This window comes from Lineus longissimus, chromosome 15 (genome assembly GCF_910592395.1).
Source record: "Lineus longissimus chromosome 15, tnLinLong1.2, whole genome shotgun sequence".
NCBI classification, from domain to species: Eukaryota; Metazoa; Nemertea; class Pilidiophora; order Heteronemertea; family Lineidae; genus Lineus; species Lineus longissimus.
The window spans coordinates 14,794,348-14,815,086 of record NC_088322.1 but is presented as its reverse complement, the minus strand read 5'-3'; the positions used below and the strand labels follow the sequence as shown (position 1 = coordinate 14,815,086).

General features: G+C 43.1%; 1 protein-coding gene across 8 annotated transcripts in view; it reads left to right on the top strand.

The window, feature by feature from the left end:
- The first annotated feature begins 1,639 nt into the window (after positions 1-1,639).
- LOC135499853 (la-related protein 4-like) overlaps positions 1,640-20,739 on the top strand; it is a 28,630-nt gene continuing 9,530 nt past the window's right edge. The window contains exons 1-19 of one of the 8 annotated variants that reach the window (XM_064790833.1): positions 1,640-1,811; positions 4,561-4,659; positions 8,600-8,738; positions 8,976-9,227; positions 9,611-9,709; positions 10,053-10,128; positions 10,530-10,666; positions 11,376-11,479; positions 13,194-13,358; positions 13,915-14,115; positions 14,635-14,694; positions 15,505-15,582; positions 16,717-16,805; positions 17,567-17,778; positions 18,527-18,707; positions 18,974-19,028; positions 19,318-19,440; positions 19,998-20,200; positions 20,481-20,661. In XM_064790833.1, the coding sequence (XP_064646903.1) occupies positions 4,603-4,659; positions 8,600-8,738; positions 8,976-9,227; positions 9,611-9,709; positions 10,053-10,128; positions 10,530-10,666; positions 11,376-11,479; positions 13,194-13,358; positions 13,915-14,115; positions 14,635-14,694; positions 15,505-15,582; positions 16,717-16,805; positions 17,567-17,778; positions 18,527-18,707; positions 18,974-19,028; positions 19,318-19,440; positions 19,998-20,200; positions 20,481-20,661 (2,412 nt within the window). In that variant the 5' untranslated portion in view covers positions 1,640-1,811; positions 4,561-4,602. Of the gene's footprint in view, positions 1,812-4,560; positions 4,660-8,599; positions 8,739-8,975; positions 9,228-9,610; positions 9,710-10,052; positions 10,129-10,529; positions 10,667-11,375; positions 11,480-13,193; positions 13,359-13,914; positions 14,116-14,634; positions 14,695-15,504; positions 15,598-16,716; positions 16,836-17,566; positions 17,779-18,526; positions 18,708-18,973; positions 19,029-19,317; positions 19,441-19,997; positions 20,201-20,480; positions 20,662-20,739 lie in introns of all 8 variants that reach the window. The other 7 variants (XM_064790830.1, XM_064790832.1, XM_064790829.1 and 4 more) reach the window with 7 other exon arrangements.

Genomic DNA, 20,739 nt, shown 5'->3' with positions numbered 1-20,739 from the left:
TAATATTTTTATGAAAGTGCCAGCTGCTTATGGCAAGCCAAAGCGGAATTTATTCAAGACTTTAGAATAACCATTCAAGAAGTTGAATATAAGTTCAAGAAGGAAATATATGTTCAAGACTAAAATATGTTCAACCTTGAATCAAATGTTTTCAACCTTAAATAAAATATGTTCAACCTTGAATAAAATATGTTCAACCTTGAATAAAATATGTCCAACCTTGAACAAAATATATTCAACCTTGAACAAAATATATTCAAGACTCACGTGACCATATTCAAGACTCACGTGACCATATTCAAGACGCACGTGACCACAAAATTGATGACGTAGAGCGTAGAATCTGTGGTACTTCTGATGCGTTCTGTTTCACGACGTGATTGATTGCCTGTATAGCCTAAACACTCAAACATGTCAAAAGACAACGAGAATCCGATACAGTGGTATGAAAGGTGAGAGGCATTGCGCATTTTGAACCTATAATTTGCCTGATATATGTCTGTGAAACATGTATCGACTCTGACATTCACTCGGCATCCATGTCATGATGTGTAGGATTACAGTACATGTCAGGTGTAGGCGGCTAGGTACGTGTACAACCATGTGTCAAAACCTTCGTGCGAACAATTCGAGCTCCGAAACGCAACACAAGTACCATGGGTTCGGGAAAGTCTGGACGCGGGTTCGGGAAAGTCCGTAAAGCATCAAAACATGAGCAACTACGTCATCAATTTTGTGGTCACGTGCGTCTTGAATATGGTCACGTGAGTCTTGAATATATTTTGTTCAAGGTTGAATATATTTTGTTCAAGGTTGGACATATTTTATTCAAGGTTGAACATATTTTATTCAAGGTTGAACATATTTTATTCAAGGTTGAAAACATTTGATTCAAGGTTGAACATATTTTAGTCTTGAACATATATTTCCTTCTTGAACTAATATTTAACTTCTTGAATGGTAATTCTAAAGTCTTGAATAAATTCCGCTTTGGCTTGCCATAGCTGCTCTACTACTGGGACAAATTTGCCAAAGTGTTCCAGTGTAATCCCACGTGGTGGGAGGAATCCCACGTGGTGGGGGAATCCCACGTGGTGGGATTCCACAAGAACACTTTGGCAAATTCCATGATATAAACTACATCTTGTTCGAATTTGGCGCGGAAAAGGATCATATTTCAATTCGAGATAAGTGTGTCGATAATTATATGTAATCCAACAGTGGAATACAGGCCTAACAGGCAGTAATGAATAAGAATACAGCGGAGCTATAGTAACAAGCGCCATGGTACCGCCAGAATGAGGTCAAAGTTGAGAGGTGAACTCACGCGCACTGGGGCCATATTATTCCAATCCATGGAGTCCTAACCTTCCGCGCACTGCGGCACTCGGACCGCTTTACTCCCGCCATTTCTGAACATCTAAACTTGAGAAAATTTTGCTCTAAAAATTGCCAAAAGATGCAATAAATAAAACCCATATGATACCCAAAGCATCACAATGGCACTTATTTGAAAATATAATGCATACTAAAGCACTGAGCTGTGAAAATAGCTTGACTCTATATAATAAGCGGAAAGTCATGCTGTTCCATATTTGGAGCACTACGCCCATGTGTTCTTGCATTGCCAACATACAGACATACGGTTGTGTATGCGGAACCTGTGATACGTTCGTTAATTTTGGCTGATTTATCCACCTTTCGGTTAATTTTGCTCGCAAATTTTAATCTTTTGAGGGTTCCTTGCATTTATCGACCGTCTGGTGAAAACTACAGGTCTAAATATACCGGTTGAAGGCCGGAAAAGTGAGGTGAGTGAGACTTGTATCAGCCGTAGTCGGCCATGTTTCGTAGTGAAGTTGGATATTTTGTCACGTGTAGTCCCACTTCCTAAATTTGGTCATGTATTCCCAGATACACTCAAATGATAACAAATAAAGAGTTGTTAGGCGTCCCCGTTTTCTCTTATAAAGGAAGAGGTAATGACAATGAAGAATGCAGCCCCAATAACCCCATAACGTCACAAATTCTGTGCAAGAATCCCTGGCCTGTGAATCCACTTCCACACGTACCCGCAATGCACATGATGATGCATGGAATTTGCACTCCTGTGGGTAGGCTGATCTGAAAAACCAACCTCCGACTACACTAAATTCTGACGCACCCCTGCAAGTGATATTGAAATCAACCCCCTGGTCATGTAATTAACACCCTAGTTAACCAATCTGATGACATAAGTTGTGTTATTTTCGTTTGACCTTGGCGTGTGCACAGTGTAAACATAGGAAAGTGACATCGTTTTCCTGGGTCCTCCCTATCCAAGATGGCCGCCTCTATGCATGTGGAGGGGATCTTGCACATACAATCCTCAAGTTTTGGCCATAATGTACCTATTAATTGGCACTTAAGGACTTGGTTTGTATGTTCGAGTGCATCTATGTATCCCATTGGACCCTGTTGACCATAAACAATTGACCGGGCAGCGCTGTCAAACTTGAAATTGCAGTTTCATCTGGTTTGAAAATCTGTTCCAAGAATGACATGTGGGCTTGTGGCTATGTATAAGTATGGTGCCATGTCAGGTGATAGAGAATGAACGTGTAGCGAGCAGTCCGTTATTGTTTTGCGGCAGATTCTATTTCATTGTTCTATCTTTCAAAACAAGCAACATCTTGTGTAATACCTTTGGAATTGGGCAGTCACTTCTGAACTGGTTGTGACTTTGTTGAAGGTCATTGGTGCATTACTCTGTTTGATATAAAGCCACCTGACGTGATTGCACAATCACTTCAGAACTGATTTTACTCCAGTTGAGCTTTTGTTATGCAGAATAGGAAATGTTGTGGTCATGATTTACCTCCCACTCTGTTATTGTGTATGCTGGTTCTTCATAGATTGCCAGCATACTTGGTGTTCTTCATTTTCCCGGTGTTTTAACTTCGGAGTTTGGTGAGACAAACCTACTCAGTATTCATTGATTTTGTGATCAGTTTTAGTAAACATCAATGTTGATACCTATTTTCAGTATCTGCTACTCTGACAGTGTTCCTCTGGTATTGGTTGAAAGGGGTGTCACCTTACATCTGTCACAGGACTTGGTTTGAGGACCTGATGGACGATGGTTTATATTTAAGTTAAATACGAGTAGGTTGTATATCACTGCTGCACTTGTATGGGAGGAAATTGGCCCTTTTTCAGACACGCCTAAAACACCTACGGTCGGGAAAACCGACTATCTTCACAATATGTTTTGAAGGTCAACAGATGCCAGACATTGCCTCTTGAGCCATTGCCTGGCGTGTTTCACTGTTAAGATCTACAGATGTATTGTAAAGATGGTTTGTTATTCCGACCCTAAGTGGTAGTGGCGTATCTGGTAAAGGGGCTATTCTGTTGTTCTTGATCTGCTGCCCCTACGCGGTTCAGGGGGCTGACCGCTGTCCCTTCGAAAAAGATTTCAAAAAGAATTTGCTGCCATCAAACATGGCAAATGCACCTAAAGTGACCTGGGGACAGTCAATTTTTGTCTAACCCCCTCCCCCCCTTAACGATCCTACCAACATCATCAGCTGCAGCAGAGAGAGAACTGTAAGGTCACTGAACCATGCAGTGCAACGTTTGTTGGTTCTTAGTGGACAAAAATAACCAACTAGCTAAGCCATTCTGATCTGTGTGTAATTGTAATGAATGTTTGTTTGCAGTCTGGATAACGTACATGGCACTGCATAGCACGCATACATGTAGCATTCAACAATACAGACATGACAGAAATTAGATTATCATTGATGATGTAACATTCTGCTATGTGTTGTTGTGGACATGCAGGACTGTAGTGCATGTGTTGAATGAGCAGCTCTAGTGTGCGGCTGCCTTTGTAATACTTTTAAGGGTACCACCAAACCTCCCTGTGCCGCTATGTGTGCTGACTGTCACGAGGATATTGCGTTGTGACCTGGACGTGGCATCAATTTTGACATCATTTTGTTGCACACTGTAGTGAAATTCAGCGCTTCCGATATACATGAATTCTACATCAATTCATGACAACTGGATATTGGCTCCAAATTGGGTGATTTCGTTGGACCTAAACTATGGCAACTAGTCCACCTTGACCAGTATCAAGTCTTACCATGCCGTGAATGACCGGTCATGTCAAACACTGCTGCTGGGATTAACCTTGATTTTTGATTGGCTTATCACCCCAAGTATTGGAACTATGGAGGCTTGCCAGGGAGTCTTGATTTGTTGTTGATGTTTCCATGGTTTCCAACAATTATGTTGGTGTTTCCATGGTTACCAACAATGATTGAATTGCAACAGCAACTGACAATGATGTTTTGTACCTAGTGGTATTTGCTATTTAGAAATGAAATGTTGTAACTAGTAATGTTGATGTCAACATTGAGCCAGAAATGGCCAACGTCCCCTCCTCCAAAAAAGTGTCACTTTCCAGGCAAGGTCAGGTCTCAGTTGATGTCATTGGGACACCCTTCCCTGGATTTTCTGTTCATAAGTCAATTGTCTTTCATGTCTACATAAAATGAATTCTTGTAATTTCAGACCAAAGATAGGACAGCGAGCATATTGGACTCAGCAACCCTGATGACTTCCGACCAGGGAACTAGCGGGGGAGCTGAGCTGCAACTAGGAAGTAATCTGGTGAGCACGTTTATCATTTTAACTTGCCTTTCATGCAGGCAACTCTACGGGTTTTTGAGGTACGGTGGTATATCCTTGATAATGATATTCAAGAAGTTTTGCCAGAAAATCTAAAATCTCTGAAATCTGCTGATTCACTGTGTTCTCTGTCCCATTGGTAATCGACGAGAAGTCGAGTACCCAACATTAACACCAGTAGTCAGGACAGACAGCGTGTTTCAGTATTCTACTACAAGATGTCAGCACTTGGCTTTCTCTCTGACATACAATACATTATGCTGATACGACTGGGAAAATCTTGTCCCCAGGTGCCGACATTGTAGACAATACATTATAGAATGCACATTGATATAATCCTGGTTGTCTTCTCTCAGTTGTTGTTGGAATGAATATCGTAATGTATTGATTTTCAGCTTAGTGTACCATATGGCCATATAGTTTGCTGATTGATGATACTCTGATCCTTGATCATGCTCCGTTGTTGCTTTGCCGATGTTGTCGCCCCGGTGCCATGTAGGTATCCACTGAATGACTAAGACAAGTAGATGTTGCCAGTGGCTGAGATAGAATAGAAGTGGTTTGGTAGCAGTTGAATAAAGGTTCTCTTTCGTGCAGAAAAGACTGTTGAGGGCCTTTTCATAAGAATATTTCCTGCTGAAAATGTTGGTGTTTACTATTGAATGACGAGAAGAAGAAATGATCAGCCTCGTTTATTAGCAGCCAATCACACTCTCCAGTGGTCAGTGAGTGGCCTCGATGACCAGGCCACGGACTTGAGCCCAGGCCTGGTGTAAAAAGGAACATGATCTCCTTGGATATCCTGTGCAGGAAAAAGCGAAAGCCACCTGGCTAGACATCAAAATATTAAAGAGTCCACCAGCACAGTTCCACTGCCAACTCCATGTTGCACCTGGCTATCCTGTCTACTGAATGCACTGCAGCAATAACATGATAATGGGATCTACATGCCTGCTCCTACCCTAACATTTGTTTGTACACCTGTGTAGTCTGGTTGTGGAGGTAATTTTGGTGCACTGCTCTACTTCTTGTAAATTGGACTGAAAAATGATTAGGCAAAAATCTTTTTAAGCGACAGGACATGGAAGGGAAAACAGGAGTGTCTTCTATTTTTGCCTAAAGTTGATGAGATGTTGTTGCCTTAATTGCGCTCTCGATGATTAGTTTGACATGACCTTCCGATAAAAGCCCTGGTTCCTTTGGCAGTGCCTGGGAAGCCTCAATTCCCCTCTCCTAGCCAGCTGTCTGTCACTTGTAGTCAGACTTATGAAACCAGGCGGTGGGTTTAACTGCGTCACAAACTGCCACGGTGGTGTTGAGCCTGCTGCGTTTTTTAGTGGGGAGAGTTAACTTGAAAAGGCTAGTTTCCAACATGGGTGGTTATAGTGTTCAGGATAGGAATCCCATGGGGACAAATACCAAATGAGGGCGCAAAGAAAAACCTTTGCAAATATCTTTTTAAAGGGCAGAAATGTCACAATCTGATAAAAGGGAAGGCTTGGTGCTCTTAGTCTTATTGTCCGGCTGAACCCACGGAGTGTGTATCTTTGCAATCTCGACCTCACTGAAAGCAGCTTATCTCATCAGCAGTGTCGTCTACAAAGCAGCTTCCTTGAGTTGGTTTGGAAGCAGAATGTCAAAATGTTGCCGTTCGCCTCAAAACGAAATGTACCCCACCTGATTTTTCCCTGCACCTCCCAAAATAAGATTTGGTAGGTTAGATTGGATTGTATTTTGAAAACAGACTTTCGATCTTTTTGCCTTGTCCAATCAAAAATCGAAACAACCTCCAGCCCAACGGCAACCCAACCCCTCCCCTGAGTTTGACAGCACCTCCCCTGACCAACCAACACACTGATCCAGTGGACACAGGTGTCTTATCCTGGACAATGTGCAAGTGTATCCTTTATCGACTGCGTTGATCTCTCATATTGATCCACGGAGTGTCTACTGTGGGCGTACGAGCCATAATTTATGCACCTCAACCTGCTCGAGATTGTCACTGACGAGCGAAGCGAAAGCCGATAACATCATCTTTCATTGATTTGCTTGGGTTTTGTTTACGCGTGTTCCAAGCACGTTCACCCGTGTACAGCAGCACGGATTAAGTGCCGTGTGTTCATTTTGACATCGTGATATCCTGAGGAACGCTGAGGATTAGGATTTCTGTTGAATCGTTGCGACATACATTAGGAAGAGGGTACCATATGTGCGATGTCTGGTTGTGGAAACACCTGTAGTCTGCACAGAGCCTGAGTGGAGTGTGTGGCACCATGAGCTAGCTTGATCGTCTGCTTATGGAAACGTGCGTCTGCCACGTGAGTTAGAGCCACTCGAATGAATCCCGGTGATGTGTTCTTCTACTCCGCCAATTCCTACGTACTGTGCGTCGAGCGTAACCGACGGACACGGAAGGTATGTGTCGGGTTGTTTCTTGAAAACTGTTGCAATATGGTCATGTCTGGTACTGACAGCCCTTGTTGTCACCCAGGCTGTCTTTGGACATGTTGACAAATTGGTTAATGTTGCTGTTTGGTGCCAAGGCTGCTTAGACCGCGGGGTGGGGGGCATTGTTGTTTTTGCCAGTGTCTGCCAATCAATTTTTTTTTTTATCATTCTGTCTCGGAGCCAGTTTTGTTGTTGTTTGATCTACTCCAGGTTTGGTGACTAAGGTCCTGAGATTTGGCAACATGCGTACTCATGTACTAGTGCTGAAAGTCAACATACAGTCAAGGCAGATTTATTTACCTTACAAAGAGTAGACCTACACATTTGTATGGGTGTGAAAGTGTGCTATATTGTTGTGACTTGACAGCTCTCTCTAGAATGTTCTTCACAGGTAAAATGCTGGCAGCGGATTTAGGTCAAGTCCATAACTTTTTTTCAAAAAATTTCACCATTTTCGACTCATTTCAATGTCAAATTGGCCTTCAATTCATACTTTCTTGTCCTCTTACACAAACTGTGCTATACCACTTCCTTGTTCAAATGTTTTGGTTTCGAGTCGGAGGGGGGGGGGGTCAACTGTACACTGTTCTCTATTTAGTACATAGCCCGAATAAGATTAGTTTGTAAGGATAAAATGTTCACTGCATTGTATTTCCATGTCTTGAAAATTCCCAAGCCAAGGCGTGTGTTGACACCATTCGTTCTTGAAAATGGATAGAATTGATTTTCCACGTGTTATTGGGCTATTGACATACTGTACTGAAAAGTGAAATGTTTCATCATCCAACTCGAGACGACATCAATGTGTAATCGTCTGTCGTCATCAAAAAATCATTATTTGATACCTGTTCCTGTTCCACTTGTAATTTTGAGTCGAAAAATACTTCCTTGTTTTAGTTCCTCCTTGAAATGATAAAACGTTATTTCTGCCAATATTTTTGGGCTTTCTGAAGTCTTCCTCTGACATGAATGAATAATTGATGTGTAATCTCCAGCCAGCGGCAGGCGGAAGCTTATCAATGGTTATATTTAGCCATTATATTTTAGTGGATATCTCGACATTAAATACGATCTGCCTTCAGTCCCAGTGTGTTCGAAGATCAGGCAGATGATTCATTGTTACCGTGGTAACATGACAATCTGCATCCCCCAGGAGAGTATCGGCATGTTAACCCTTGGATTGCCGATGTCAAATGACAGGGTATTGACGTCAAAAGTGAATTTTATCAAGCTTTGGCTAGAGTTGAACTGTAAGGGCGAGGCGCCTTCCCCTCCCTCAACAAGTCTTTTGCCACCCAAAGAACCCCTCGCCTTACATTACAACTTGTCAATAAGTCTTTTACTTTTCCTCTCTCTGCAGCTTACCCTGAAGAGTTGTTGACTAGACCCATCACTCTCATCCTTTACGTGAAAAGCTAAAACTTTGCCTGTTGTGAATAGAGATTTTATGCCACGTCTTTGTTTCTATCTTCAGGTTACCCCAAAGAGTCATGGACTCAACCCAAACGCCAACATCTTTCAGAGCAAGACACCCGCGGCTGCAGCAGCAGCACCAGCAGAGCCACCACATTGGGAGGGGGAGGATACGGCGACTCCCCCGATGGATACAGATGGTACACAACTCTTGAGTCTTTTGTACCACCTAGAGAATCATTGTTGATAGAGAAATAGGAACTAGGAATTACTTAAGAACCAACCTCAGAGACAAAAAAAGGGTGTGACGATCTCGGAACTGAAACAAAAACAGAGCGAGGTCTGCATTTGTCATTGAATAGAAATTGGTACTACTTAACTTTTCATGCAATTCACAGATTCATCTGCATAATTTATAATGTCCCCTCAACTTTCAGGATATTCCTACATGAACGGTGATGTCGCCACCAAGGTCATCCCAGGAGCAGACGTCAGCTCTGTCATGGTGGCGCCCCCTGCAGCAGCGATGGTACAAATGATGAAAACAGAAATTATGAATGGTGCAGTAGAAACTTCCGATCTCATGGTTCACACGACGAATGAAGCGACCGCAGGAATGACGAGTCCAGTGTCGCCCGCCATGGCTGCGATACCGATGTCGCCCGCTGCTACAGGGACCTTACCAGCTGGTAAGTCAAAACTGACCGACGATTCGGAAAAGTCTTGGAGCAAATTTGCTTTGCTTGATATGAACTTAACTCGTTTACTAACACTTTAGTATTGAAAAATTTGTTCAGTCACACTCACAGCTCTGTTGGTGCTCAGTTGAAAGACTCTATTGTATGCTTTTGGTGTTATCAAAAGTCGTCCAGAATGGCTTACATCGTTGTCCCCCTTCCCCCAATCCAAGGTTTATAGTTGGCGTTATCTGCCTGGTGGCATCGTCCAGCCTGGCCTGGGATATGAGTCACAAGATACTCGTGTTCCTCACTTGCTGTGGTCTCTGCTTGCTCTGGCATGCGTCTGCGATAAGGGATGTCGGCCATATCTAACCCTGCTTGTACTTCTTCAGATATGGTAGCAAACACGAGTGATTATAGCGGCGCTACCTCGCCACCCCTGCCATCTTCATCGTCTACAGCCCTGCCAACATCTCCTCTATCTCCAGGAGGTGAGATCGCATTTGCTGTTGCCCAACGCTACTACTAAGAAAAACATTTTGCAAGGCTATTGCTTGCTGCTTAAGCCAAAACTAAAAGATCTAACTTCATAAGTCAAACAGTCTGGTTTGCTAAAATATGGATAATGAGTAGATGCAACTCAGCTGGGAGTAACGAAGGTTTCCAAGCTTTGAAAATAAACATGGAGAACAACAGTCTATGCGTGTGGAAGAAAGAATACATCGAGAGTAAGACTTGCCCCTGCAAAAACGAAGTTGGACATATTGTGTAGATCCTTTAAAGTTAGTATTTTAAAACCGCCTTCAATAAAAAAAGCTTGATTTTAACCTTCAGATCCATTAGACGGTACTATCCCCAGTGATCAGCTCAGAACGATGTTGAAAGAACAGTTAGAATATTACTTTTCAAGGTCAGTATGAGTTAAATGTCCCTATGAAGATGTCGTTACTGTGAACATTTCTTTAGAACTACTGGTGAAAGTTATAGCATGAAATGATGCAAAAGTCAATCCATTCTCAGAGATTGTGCCAGCCTCTCCTAGTGACTGCACCGACCCTTTTGGTGTTGTACGACCTGCTGTCTTTGCCTTCCTGCCCGAAGGTTTTCTTCGGGTAGATTTGGCGAGTGGCTTGTCGTCTGTCATGTGGAGAAGGCTGGCAGGGAGGCCGCCCTTCATGCCTCTTGAAACCCAAGATGATACTTTCAATCTGATCATGCAGCACTTCCAAATCTTATTCTTCCCCATTGAATTAGGACGCGGTAACTTTCCAGGAAGTACGGTTATTTCACGTTGATTTGTTTACATTTCAGGGATAATTTAGCAAGCGACTCGTATCTAGTCTCACAGATGGACGGGGACCAGTATGTTCCCATAGCAACTATAGCAAGTTTCAACCTTGTCAAACGATTAACTACAAATCTTGAGTTGATTGTAGATGTACTCAGAGGTAAGAAATTCTCTGTCGTCATTGGATATTTGAACTGCTGGAAGCCTTCTTGACAAGATATCTTGGCTTCAAAAAGGTTATTTACAATCTCTTTATCTGTCCTGCCTAGTGAATTGCTATGAAAATCTGCAAGATGAATCCATTAAGTCGTTACAGTAGTCCTGATAGTCAAGGCAGCGTCATGTGTCGTGTATTAGTGATGCCATTTGTATCCGATGGAACCTGGCCCTGCCCCTTCCCGTCCTTAATGACAATAACGCAACCGTTTTTCTAGTTACATACCGTAAATCTCCATCTAATGGACCTGTGCACTTGAAATGGGGAGTTTGTACAGTTGCCATGGTTACTCTTTTTCATTTACCGTGGTCTCCTGAGATTGGTCTTGGTGAATAATCGTGCTCACTGAGCGGTGCGACTGCTTTATTGAGTGTAACTGGAGCAAGAATTACGTTCTCCCTCGACTCCGATTCATTTCCGATTTAAATTTGATTGCGCTATATTTAGAATGTTCCGGTGAGCAAAGATGGAATTTGATGCGTTATGCGGCTATATTCAGACTTGTAATAGATTAGTACATTTCTTTCATCACGTATGTCTAAGCATTTCGGAGTTAATCATGAAATAGAAGACCCAGTTGCAGGGAAATGGCCTGCAGTTTGTCTCATATTATAAATCATCTTGAAATAAAACTCTCTGCATGTTTTTCCAGACTCTTCTCATGTTCAGGTGGACGAGAAGGGGGAGAAGGTGCGACCCCTTCATAAACGGTGTATTGTGATACTTAGGGAAATACCCGACAGTACTCCTCTAGAGGTAAGAAGCATTTTAGATCAGGCCCTTGTAATATTGTGAAGTCAATAATGCCCATACTCCCGATTCAACTAAACCAGGACCCCACCTTCCTGTGATGACTAAAATCATTGTATTCCTCCAACATACTTCCATACATGGTGATGGCGAAACGTCCTTGACAGCATTGTAGGAACCTCCCCTTCCCCGGGGGCAAAACATTGTTATTATCCATCAGTTGGGCGAGGAAAGAATCAGCTGTTATTGATCGGAATCGCATGGTTTCAACTTTTGAATTGAATCAGCAAAGCAATCTAGTTGAGAAGTCATATTGTCAATGGGTTTTCCAGGAATTGAAGATGGTCTTTTCTAAATAGTTTTTAGATTCGATGTAAGAAAGTTCGTTTTTGGCGCCAAGACGCCAATAATGGCGTATTTGCACTCAAGTCTAGGTCGATTCTCTGAATTGAGTCAAAGTAGCCGGTGCATTACCATGAAGTTACGACATCAGTATTGCTGGCTCAGTCACTTTTCAAAGTGTATTTGCTCCGCTCTTCACTGGCAATACACTTGAGTGGCCGGTCGCAGTGTGGGACCCTGCCGCGTCTATGATAGATGGCTTCCCAAAGATAGCGTGTTTGCGTAAATAATGGAGTAGTTAGTGTTGTTATATGAGCTGTAAGAGGCCCATGATTTATTTTGTGTGTTGAAGCACCGACAGCCTCCGCATTTTGTATGAAATATAGGGTATAAGATCCAACTTGTGCAATGTTTGGTGCTAATATAGTCTTTTGTGTTGATGGCATGGGGGTTTCATAAGATCTGTTACTGCCCAGAGAAACCATGGTCACAAAATTGTCGGATTCTCTGAAACAATTTGTCTGAAGCCATTCATTAGAGGCAATGATTATTCCTCGCGGCTATTTTCCCCACTCAGCGGAAACATCAAACATCGCTGGTTATGATGGTCTGCTTCCTCACGTCGCCATGGTTACGAGTGTTGATAATCTGCCATTGATATCGTGTTGCGGCGTTGTTGACGTAGACTATTGTTGTTATTATGGTACTGTGGTCGTCAGTTAATAAGATCCGCATTGATTATTAGTGAGGCCCGGTGGACACTCAGAGGTTAACCCTTTGAGCGCATGGAGAGTTAGGTGATTCAAGGTCCGCTTCCAGTGAAGCAGACGTCAGTCTCACAGGGATGGAGGAGAGGCTGTGGAGAGGATTCACAAGGCCGAGTCGACTTCCTCAGCTTAGAGCCACGTAAAACTGGCTGTGGTGTTGGGGAAAGGGGGGGGGGTTACTTTTAAACATAAAACTCGAAGTGACTGTAGTTCCGAACTTGCATGAAATGATGTAAAGGTCAATCCATTCTCAGAGATTGTGCCAGCTGAGCCTAGTGACTGCACCGGCCCTTTTGGTGTTGTACGACTTGTCATCTTGCCTCCCTACCCTAAGGTTTTCTTTCGGCAGGGTTGACGAGTGGCTTGTCGTCTGTCATGAGGTCATGGCTGGCAGGGAGGCCGCCCTTCATGCCTCTTGAACCCCAAGATGATACTTGGAATCTGATCATGCAAAACTATTAAAGTCCTTCTAGCTCAGTGTTGCCCCCTTCAAACTTTCTGACCAATTCTAAGTTCTGGCATCAGTGCAAGTTCAGAATCGTAGAATGTTTGCAGAGCTTTCAGATTTTGTGGTACATCAGTCTAATGATTTATCTACTTCCACTTTCCAGGATGTAAAGAATCTATTTTCTGGGAAGAACTGTCCAAATTTCGTCAGCTGTGAATTCGCTCACAACAACAGTTGGTACGTGACGTTCGACTCTGATGAAGACGCTCAGCGGGCCTACCGTTATCTTCGTGAAGAAATCCAAATATTCCTTGGACGACCAATAATGGTGAGTACTTCCAGTTAAGTGTTTTGAACACATCGGGCTGACAGGCTTAATACCAAGTTAAAGTTGAACCTCTGCACCATGCTGCTCCTCAATTGGCAGTTGGTATACCAGACAAGCCAGAAGTTTCTGTCTGATAGAATGGCTTCTTTTTGCCTGGCACTTTCTGACATCGACAGATAATCACAAAAACCCTGTGGTCCCGCAATATGGTTTGTTGTCCACTGGAAAGGTCAGCGCCAATAAGCAATCGAGACGAAGTATTCCACCATTTGCCTGGAATACTCGATATGGCGCTCGCATTGCCAGCCTCAGGTTGTTCGAGCTTCCTCCCAGGATAATTGATATTCAAGACATTCAGCTGGCATCTGTGCGACTTGATTGGCTTCCTGAAGCCTCACAAGATGTCTAATCTTATTTGCCAAGATGATAAATACTTCCCTACCGGTAATATGGTGCACAGAATGATGGCAGTTCGCAGAGGCTGTACTGAGTTCCCGTAGGAAGAGCGCTGATGGACATAATCTATAATCGCTTGCTTCAATGTCTTCTGTTTCAGGCGAGGATAAAAGCCAAGCCTTTATTACGGAGTACGTTCATGCCTAAGAACGGTTTCAAGCCACAGTACGTTGCCGGTGCGGGTAACCAGGCACCTGTCCCTTACAGCAATCAGCCGTCACCCCAGTCGACCTTTACCACTGCTACAAGCTACACGCCGTCAATACCAAGTGTACAATACATCAACAGCCAGCCCCAACAGGTATGTTGAGCCCAGAGGTCTATTTCATCATGGTATAGGCATTCACCACTTCATATTTGATCTTGTCTTTTGAACAAGTTTCCTAAAAGAATTGTTGTGGATGAGTTGCCATTGCATTGTGATCGGCATTTGAAAAATATTGCCTTTCTGTAGTTTTTCGGCTGGAAATCGAAAAAGGATTCCAGGGAGAAGCATTGGTTACTTTCATAATGGCTTCTTCAAATGGCAAGATCTTCATGTGTGTTGGGTGGGTTCAGTTGGTTGGGTTCATCTCTACCTTCCTCTAGAATATGAAAGAGTCTCCTCACATTAAAACGTCCAAATCCATACTCTGTTGAGTGTCAGAATGTTCGTCATCTGTCTTTCTAATCCCCATGTTCGAAATTCATCAGAAGTTAGATGTAAAAATAGCTCTGATCACACTACTCATATTGACTTCAGTCTACATGACTGTACATTCTCAGATCTTCGCCGACTTTTCCTTTTTTTTTGCCAATATCTTTATTTTGTGAATTTAAGGTGCCACCCCGGCTTGAACACAACAACATGGCACCATCTATTCAGAGCCAACCCCGACAGGTGAGAAAATGCTTCATTATGGCGCCATGCCCCAATCATGCTGCGCCGGTCAATTTGAACTTGACATGCAGATACTGTATATGCTTTTGCGTTAGTATTAGGGGTTGTAAAAATGGGGCTATGTCTGAAAGTTTCATTGTGTTCATTACAACTTTTCATCCATCCAAAAGTCCCTGCTTTTTGTGATTCTGTAGATCCCTAGAGTCGTTCTGGTTGACTTGCTTCTGTGCATCCCTTCTCCATCATGACAGATAAAATACTGTTTACCTTTCAGAGATTACATGTAGGACAATGCTTTTGTTCAGAACACGTGCTGTACATCGCTAACATCATGCCACTTTTCAGTCGTTTCGAAACTTATCAGTCGTGGCTTGAAAAGTGCTGATGTTCGTGATATAACTGATGGTCACCACACGTGGTCAGAGCCTCTCGCTTGCATACAGGCAGAAGTCTGGCCCTTGCAACTCTCAGAATTTGTTTGCTTTAATACAACTACCAGCTATATCAGGAGTAAGGTTGTTACTGAAACTAGTCTGTGTGAGGTCATAGGCTGCACGATGAAGATTTCACACTTAATACTTTTCGAGCCAAATTGAGCTGATTTCTAGATCTAGATGTATGTGCTGCAGTTTTTCACGCAAATACTCATCTAGACAAGCCAAGCCAGCATCAGGTGAATGCCATAATCAACATTGGCCACAATCCGACGTCGACCCAAATCAACACTGGTCTACAATCATAGTCCCGTTCAGTAATCGGTAGCAGTCCCCTCTTCGTTTCCAGCATCTAAACCGCTTCATTTCTTTTCAGTCTTTCCCCTTCTACCAGCCCAACACGGTGTTGCCCGCTTGGCCGCCCACCAGCCCGCCATTTTTCGACCCGGGCATGGTGAGTACATCAAATGTACATATACACTTCTATTTATATCTTCTACTAACATTTCAGTCATCTCCATACAGACTGTTCGTGAGGGGGGGGCAATTCTTCTCGAAAGAGTTTGATTCCTTTACGACTGGTTGGTCAGTTGGGTGATTCCATAAACTTTTGCTGGGAGTTGGTGCTGAGAGGGCCAGTGGAGGGCTTATCTTGTGTTTTGAAGAAAAGTGTGGCAGATATTTCATGAATTTCGGTTGAAGTGTGGAGAAGACTGCATTTTGAAATGGATAGTAGGACATGCATGACGGAGGTTTCAAGTTAAGAATCTCTGACCCTGAGTGTTGTTGAGTACAGTGAAAATTGTGGTGTAGTCATCGTAGCAACCTTTCCCTTGTATTCCTCTCGTGAGGAGAGCGTGATGATGACAAGATTACAATGATCATCTGCTGTTTGATGCGAGTGATCAAACCTACAAGCTGAAAAAACTTTCTCTCCTGATGTAACTTTTGTGCTGTACCTGTTGTCCAAACTCTTGAGCTTTTTGTGGAAATTATAATCTTCCTCGGATGCAATCCTTGGACCCAGTAGCTTTTATAAAAGTTGACCTTCGATGAAATAATGCCAGAAAAATAAGTACATGTACCCTTCCTGGCCAGAAGCTTGTAGCCATCCACCAGACACTCATGATTCTTGATAAGATAAGTTTTGAAATGCATGTCCACTTATTCGAAAGCATATTCTAACAATCTTTTTAAGGAAACTGGTTTTATAAGTTCATGACAACAAAAACTGATTTGGTATTTTATGACTAGTTTTGTTGTGATGTGCTTTAGTGTAGAGGTTGCATCACCAGTAATGATTTTGTGGATTCAGTGTTACAAGGACCCAGTGAAGTTTGTGGTTTCTGTTGACGTTTTCTGTGTAGTCTTTTGGCGGAACCAGTAACTTGTAAGGAAAAACGAATGTAAGAACTTTAGGGGGGGGGCTATCCAATTTTAACCAAAATTATAAGTCAACATGTGGGAGGTATCCTTGTGAGCATCATTCAAGGCCCACCCTCAGGCTCTTATTGCCATGTCCAAGTCACTTGAAACATCTTCTTTTATTATCATGACAACTTAATATTTTGGCCGTATCATTTTGCAGGTGTTCCATGTCAACGGGTACCAACCTCAAGGGACGTTCAAGCTCAACCAGCCGCCAAGTCGTCACGGTTACCAGAATATCAGAAACAGGTATAATCGGATGATATCGTTTATGACACGGTTAGGATTCTCATCTTCTCCAGCATGCTGGCCGGACTAACTAGTCGCCAATAAGCAGACGTTACCCATGATCCTCTTCTTCAAATCACATGTCTGTCATTCACGGATTGGTGATGAATTCTCTCTAACTTCAGCTATTGTCCTGATGATATTTCAGCCCTGGTTATATACTCCGACCACGAGGCTCTTGTGTGTGAAATAGCTTCATCAGAACATGGATGACGTCTGTCGTGTGCCGTCTGTGTGGCTCTGCAATGCTGTGAACGCTGTATTTTGCTTTCTTTACTAACGTATACTACTCTTCATTCCAAAGTTGCCAAGTTTATCTAAAGAGTAACTGTTCAGCCTTCTTCAGCTCAAGATCAAGACTTGAGCTGGTAAAGAGCATGTGGGTTCCCAGACTGTGGTGTTTTGCTGGTTGTACGAGTGCTCTGACCCTGAACTGTGCAGATTCAAAGCATGTTTTGTGGCCTTTTTCGGGGGGGGGGGGGGGGGCATTGATGTTGCAGCCAGCTTGGCAGATTGACATTTTGTAGGAGTAAATTCGTTTTTGCTTTCCTACTTGTTAAGCACTGTTGACCAACCGTGCAACAAAGGTTTCCATGGCACCAAGATAGCTTTCAATATGAAGTTAGTACATGAAACCATAATGTGTTTTCCCAGCTTTCGTTTTGAATCCACTCCTCATTTGACCTTTGACCTTTGACCTTGAACCCGACTTTCTCTTTCAGTAACACAAACTTCAGGAATCAAAATAGCAAACCACATAATCGTAACCAAAACAATGTGATGGAACGGAATAGCGTTGATGGTGGCCGTCTCGAGAGTGGGCGCCCGGTGTCTGCGCATGAGCGTGAACGACACTCTTCAGTGCCAATGCATCGCAGTAGTCCTCGTATGAGTGAGATCAGCCATAACGTAGTGGAACAAAGCCAGGTGCAAGGTCAGTTCACCGTTTCTATTACGAGAATGTCGCAGATAATCCATGATTTCCCAAAATATCAGTCCTGTTACAAATGGTACCTAAAGTGTTCTTTTACTTTAAAACGTTTAGTAACTTGTCATGTTGATATGTTTTGACAGTCTTGAACTCTTTGGAACAATACTAGTGCTTTGCTCTTATCTCGCCACAAGTCTTTCTGAATAATTTGGTGGTGATGCATTGGCAGACTTGATGACTTGCAATGATGAAAGTTTGAAAATGACAGTGCTACGTAACCTGTCAGAGCTAGAATATAGCTGAACCCACTGGCGGGAGTAGCATTGTGGGAAAATATTCGCCGAAAGGCTGTCTGAGCAAGTCACTGCCAATCTCTTCTGATAGAAATAATGAAATGTGACCCGTCACAGCAAAACCAGGCGCATGTCGCACAGAAGATGAGCCTAAATGACACCAGGAGATAATGGAAGAAATTGATGTGCTCATATTTCACAAAAGCCAGACAATAGAGAATTGATCAAACAGTCCGTCTCAACCTGCCAAGCTCAGAGCGACATGCGCCTGGTTTTGCTGTGACGGGTCACAAATGTTCCGTCTTGGCAAATTGAAACCGTTTGCTTTCTATTCTTGCCGAAAACATAGGTCACACAACACGAACCTTATCTTTGTATTTGGTGCCCATCTCATTCAGAAGGTATCTTACTCAGATAATACTATTTGACGATCATAAAGATTAATTTGTTCTCCTCAGGTCAAGGTCGAAAGAGTTCAAGCAGTAATCAGACTTACCACTCGCCTACTAATAGTCAGTCACATACCCCACCTGCAATGCCTGTTCAAGAGAGTAACGTGCCGCCTATGAATCCACGACATTCACGTGAACCACGTGATGCAGAACCCCCATTAGTCAAAGACCAAGCCTCTCAACAGAAGTAAGTAACCTAGTGCTAATGATTTGTTATGATCGGCTTTTATAATTGCTCTCCCTCTTTGAACTCGCACAATAGCGTGCAAAGGTGTAGAGTTCAGATAGGGTTCATGACTGAACCTCTTGAGAATTCACTAGTGACGAATTGAGAAGCAACATATTTGTTTTCTGTGGTAATGAGGCATCGGAAAACATGGCAATGATGTCCTTTGGAGAAATGAGTGTTTTCAAGGCAACGGTTTACTTTGAATATTTGATGCCTTTTTTCAGTCGCAGTGCGTTCAAAAGTCGGAGGAGACGAGAAGAAGATGGTGCTAAAAATACAGTAAGTAGGTCACCAATAGGAGGCACAACGCTGGAGAAATTGCACTTACTGTCCATGTATATCTTTGGTGTTGACCACTCATACTGCATACAAATCTCTGGAGTAAATTATGAGTTCAGAACTTTGACTTGCCCAAGCTGTTGAGGAATGAACCCTCCTTTGATTGCATTGCCATGACAACACAAACCAGGTCAGCTTCGATCAATCTCCCCATGCTAAATTGTGGCAGATTTCATGTTGAGTCCACCTGGCTTCAGATTAATTCAAAGTCTTTGCGTTTTTGTTCCAGCGTCAATCCAGCTCCCAAACCTTATCAAAAGAGTCTGGTAAACCGCTGGCTGGTTCGCCCAAGTTTGAATTAGAATCCACTTCATTTCCGCCATTGCCTGGCTCTACGGTAAGTCGAAATACTGTAAGTCATTGGTTTTAAGGTCACTTCTGCACAAAATGCACCACCGAGCATCTACCTTGTGCACATGGTTTGGAGCTGTCTAGTGTATCTCTGTTCTAAGGTCAAGAAAACCTGACGGAAGGATATGGTACCATCTTAGTTTGACTACGACTTCGGTGGGAAAATCCGAAAAGAGGAGGAAGTTTTGTGTTAATACACTGCACTTGCACGTCTTGCTAGTACTCACCTGGCACTTCCAATTGTACTCTGTACATCATCATCTGTTTCACCTCACCTGATTACCATTATGAACTTGCAGTGATGAAATGTTCAATATGATAATGCTACATAACCTGTCAGAGCTAGAATATAGCTGAACCCACTGGCGGGAGTAGCATTGTAGGAACACAACCTGCCGAAAGGCTGTCTGAGCAAGGTTTATGGTGAAGAAAACAGATGAAATGTTCTGTTCTTGGTGAACAAATCGGCAACAACCTTCAAGCCATTTGTTGAGAGTTGAAATAGGCCACCCATCTCTGCATTGTCTCGAAGAAACTGACACTCTCATTGCTTTACAGAATAACGCAACAACCGGTGATGTATTTGAAAACAAGATGTCTGATGTTGTCAAGGGAACTGCCAAACCGTTGACACGGGAGACGACGAAACCTGCTGTTGCACAGTCTCCACAGAAGGACACCACGATAGCTCCTTCTTCGTCTGCGCCAACGCCATCTACCGGTAGTGTTACACCGGCATCGCCACCCTTGTCACCTAAAAAGTAAGTCCAGACAAACAACTTATGTCCTGCAGTCCTTCTGCTCTTAGGGTAATGCTATACTGCAGTCGGAAAATGCAGCAGCATGCTCTTCTGTCCTTAGCAAGGCAGATGAGATCTTTCCTGCTATGAGGTCTTGATATCGTCCATTAAGTTTCTCTTTTGTGCGTCTCGTTGACAATTGCCATGATCTCCTTCATAATAGTTGCAGGCATTCCCTTAGCGATGTAGCGGAATCACTTGGAAACAGGCTCTAATTGTCAATGTGAACATCACCTTTCAGAATTGAAAGCAAAGTTGAGAAGTCCAGTAGTGCTCCGCTCGAGTCGAGTAGTAGTAATAAACACGAGGCGTCACCGGCAGTGACTGCGGAGAAGAAGGTCACAGCATCGACAACCACCAGTAGTCCTGGTAATGTAACCACGCCAACCAATACAACAAGTGCTACTTCACAACCAACAAAGGTAGGCATCAGCAAGAAGAGAACATGTCAACACAATTTCAATGGTGCCATTAGAAAGCACCGTGCAAGAGCTTTTCAG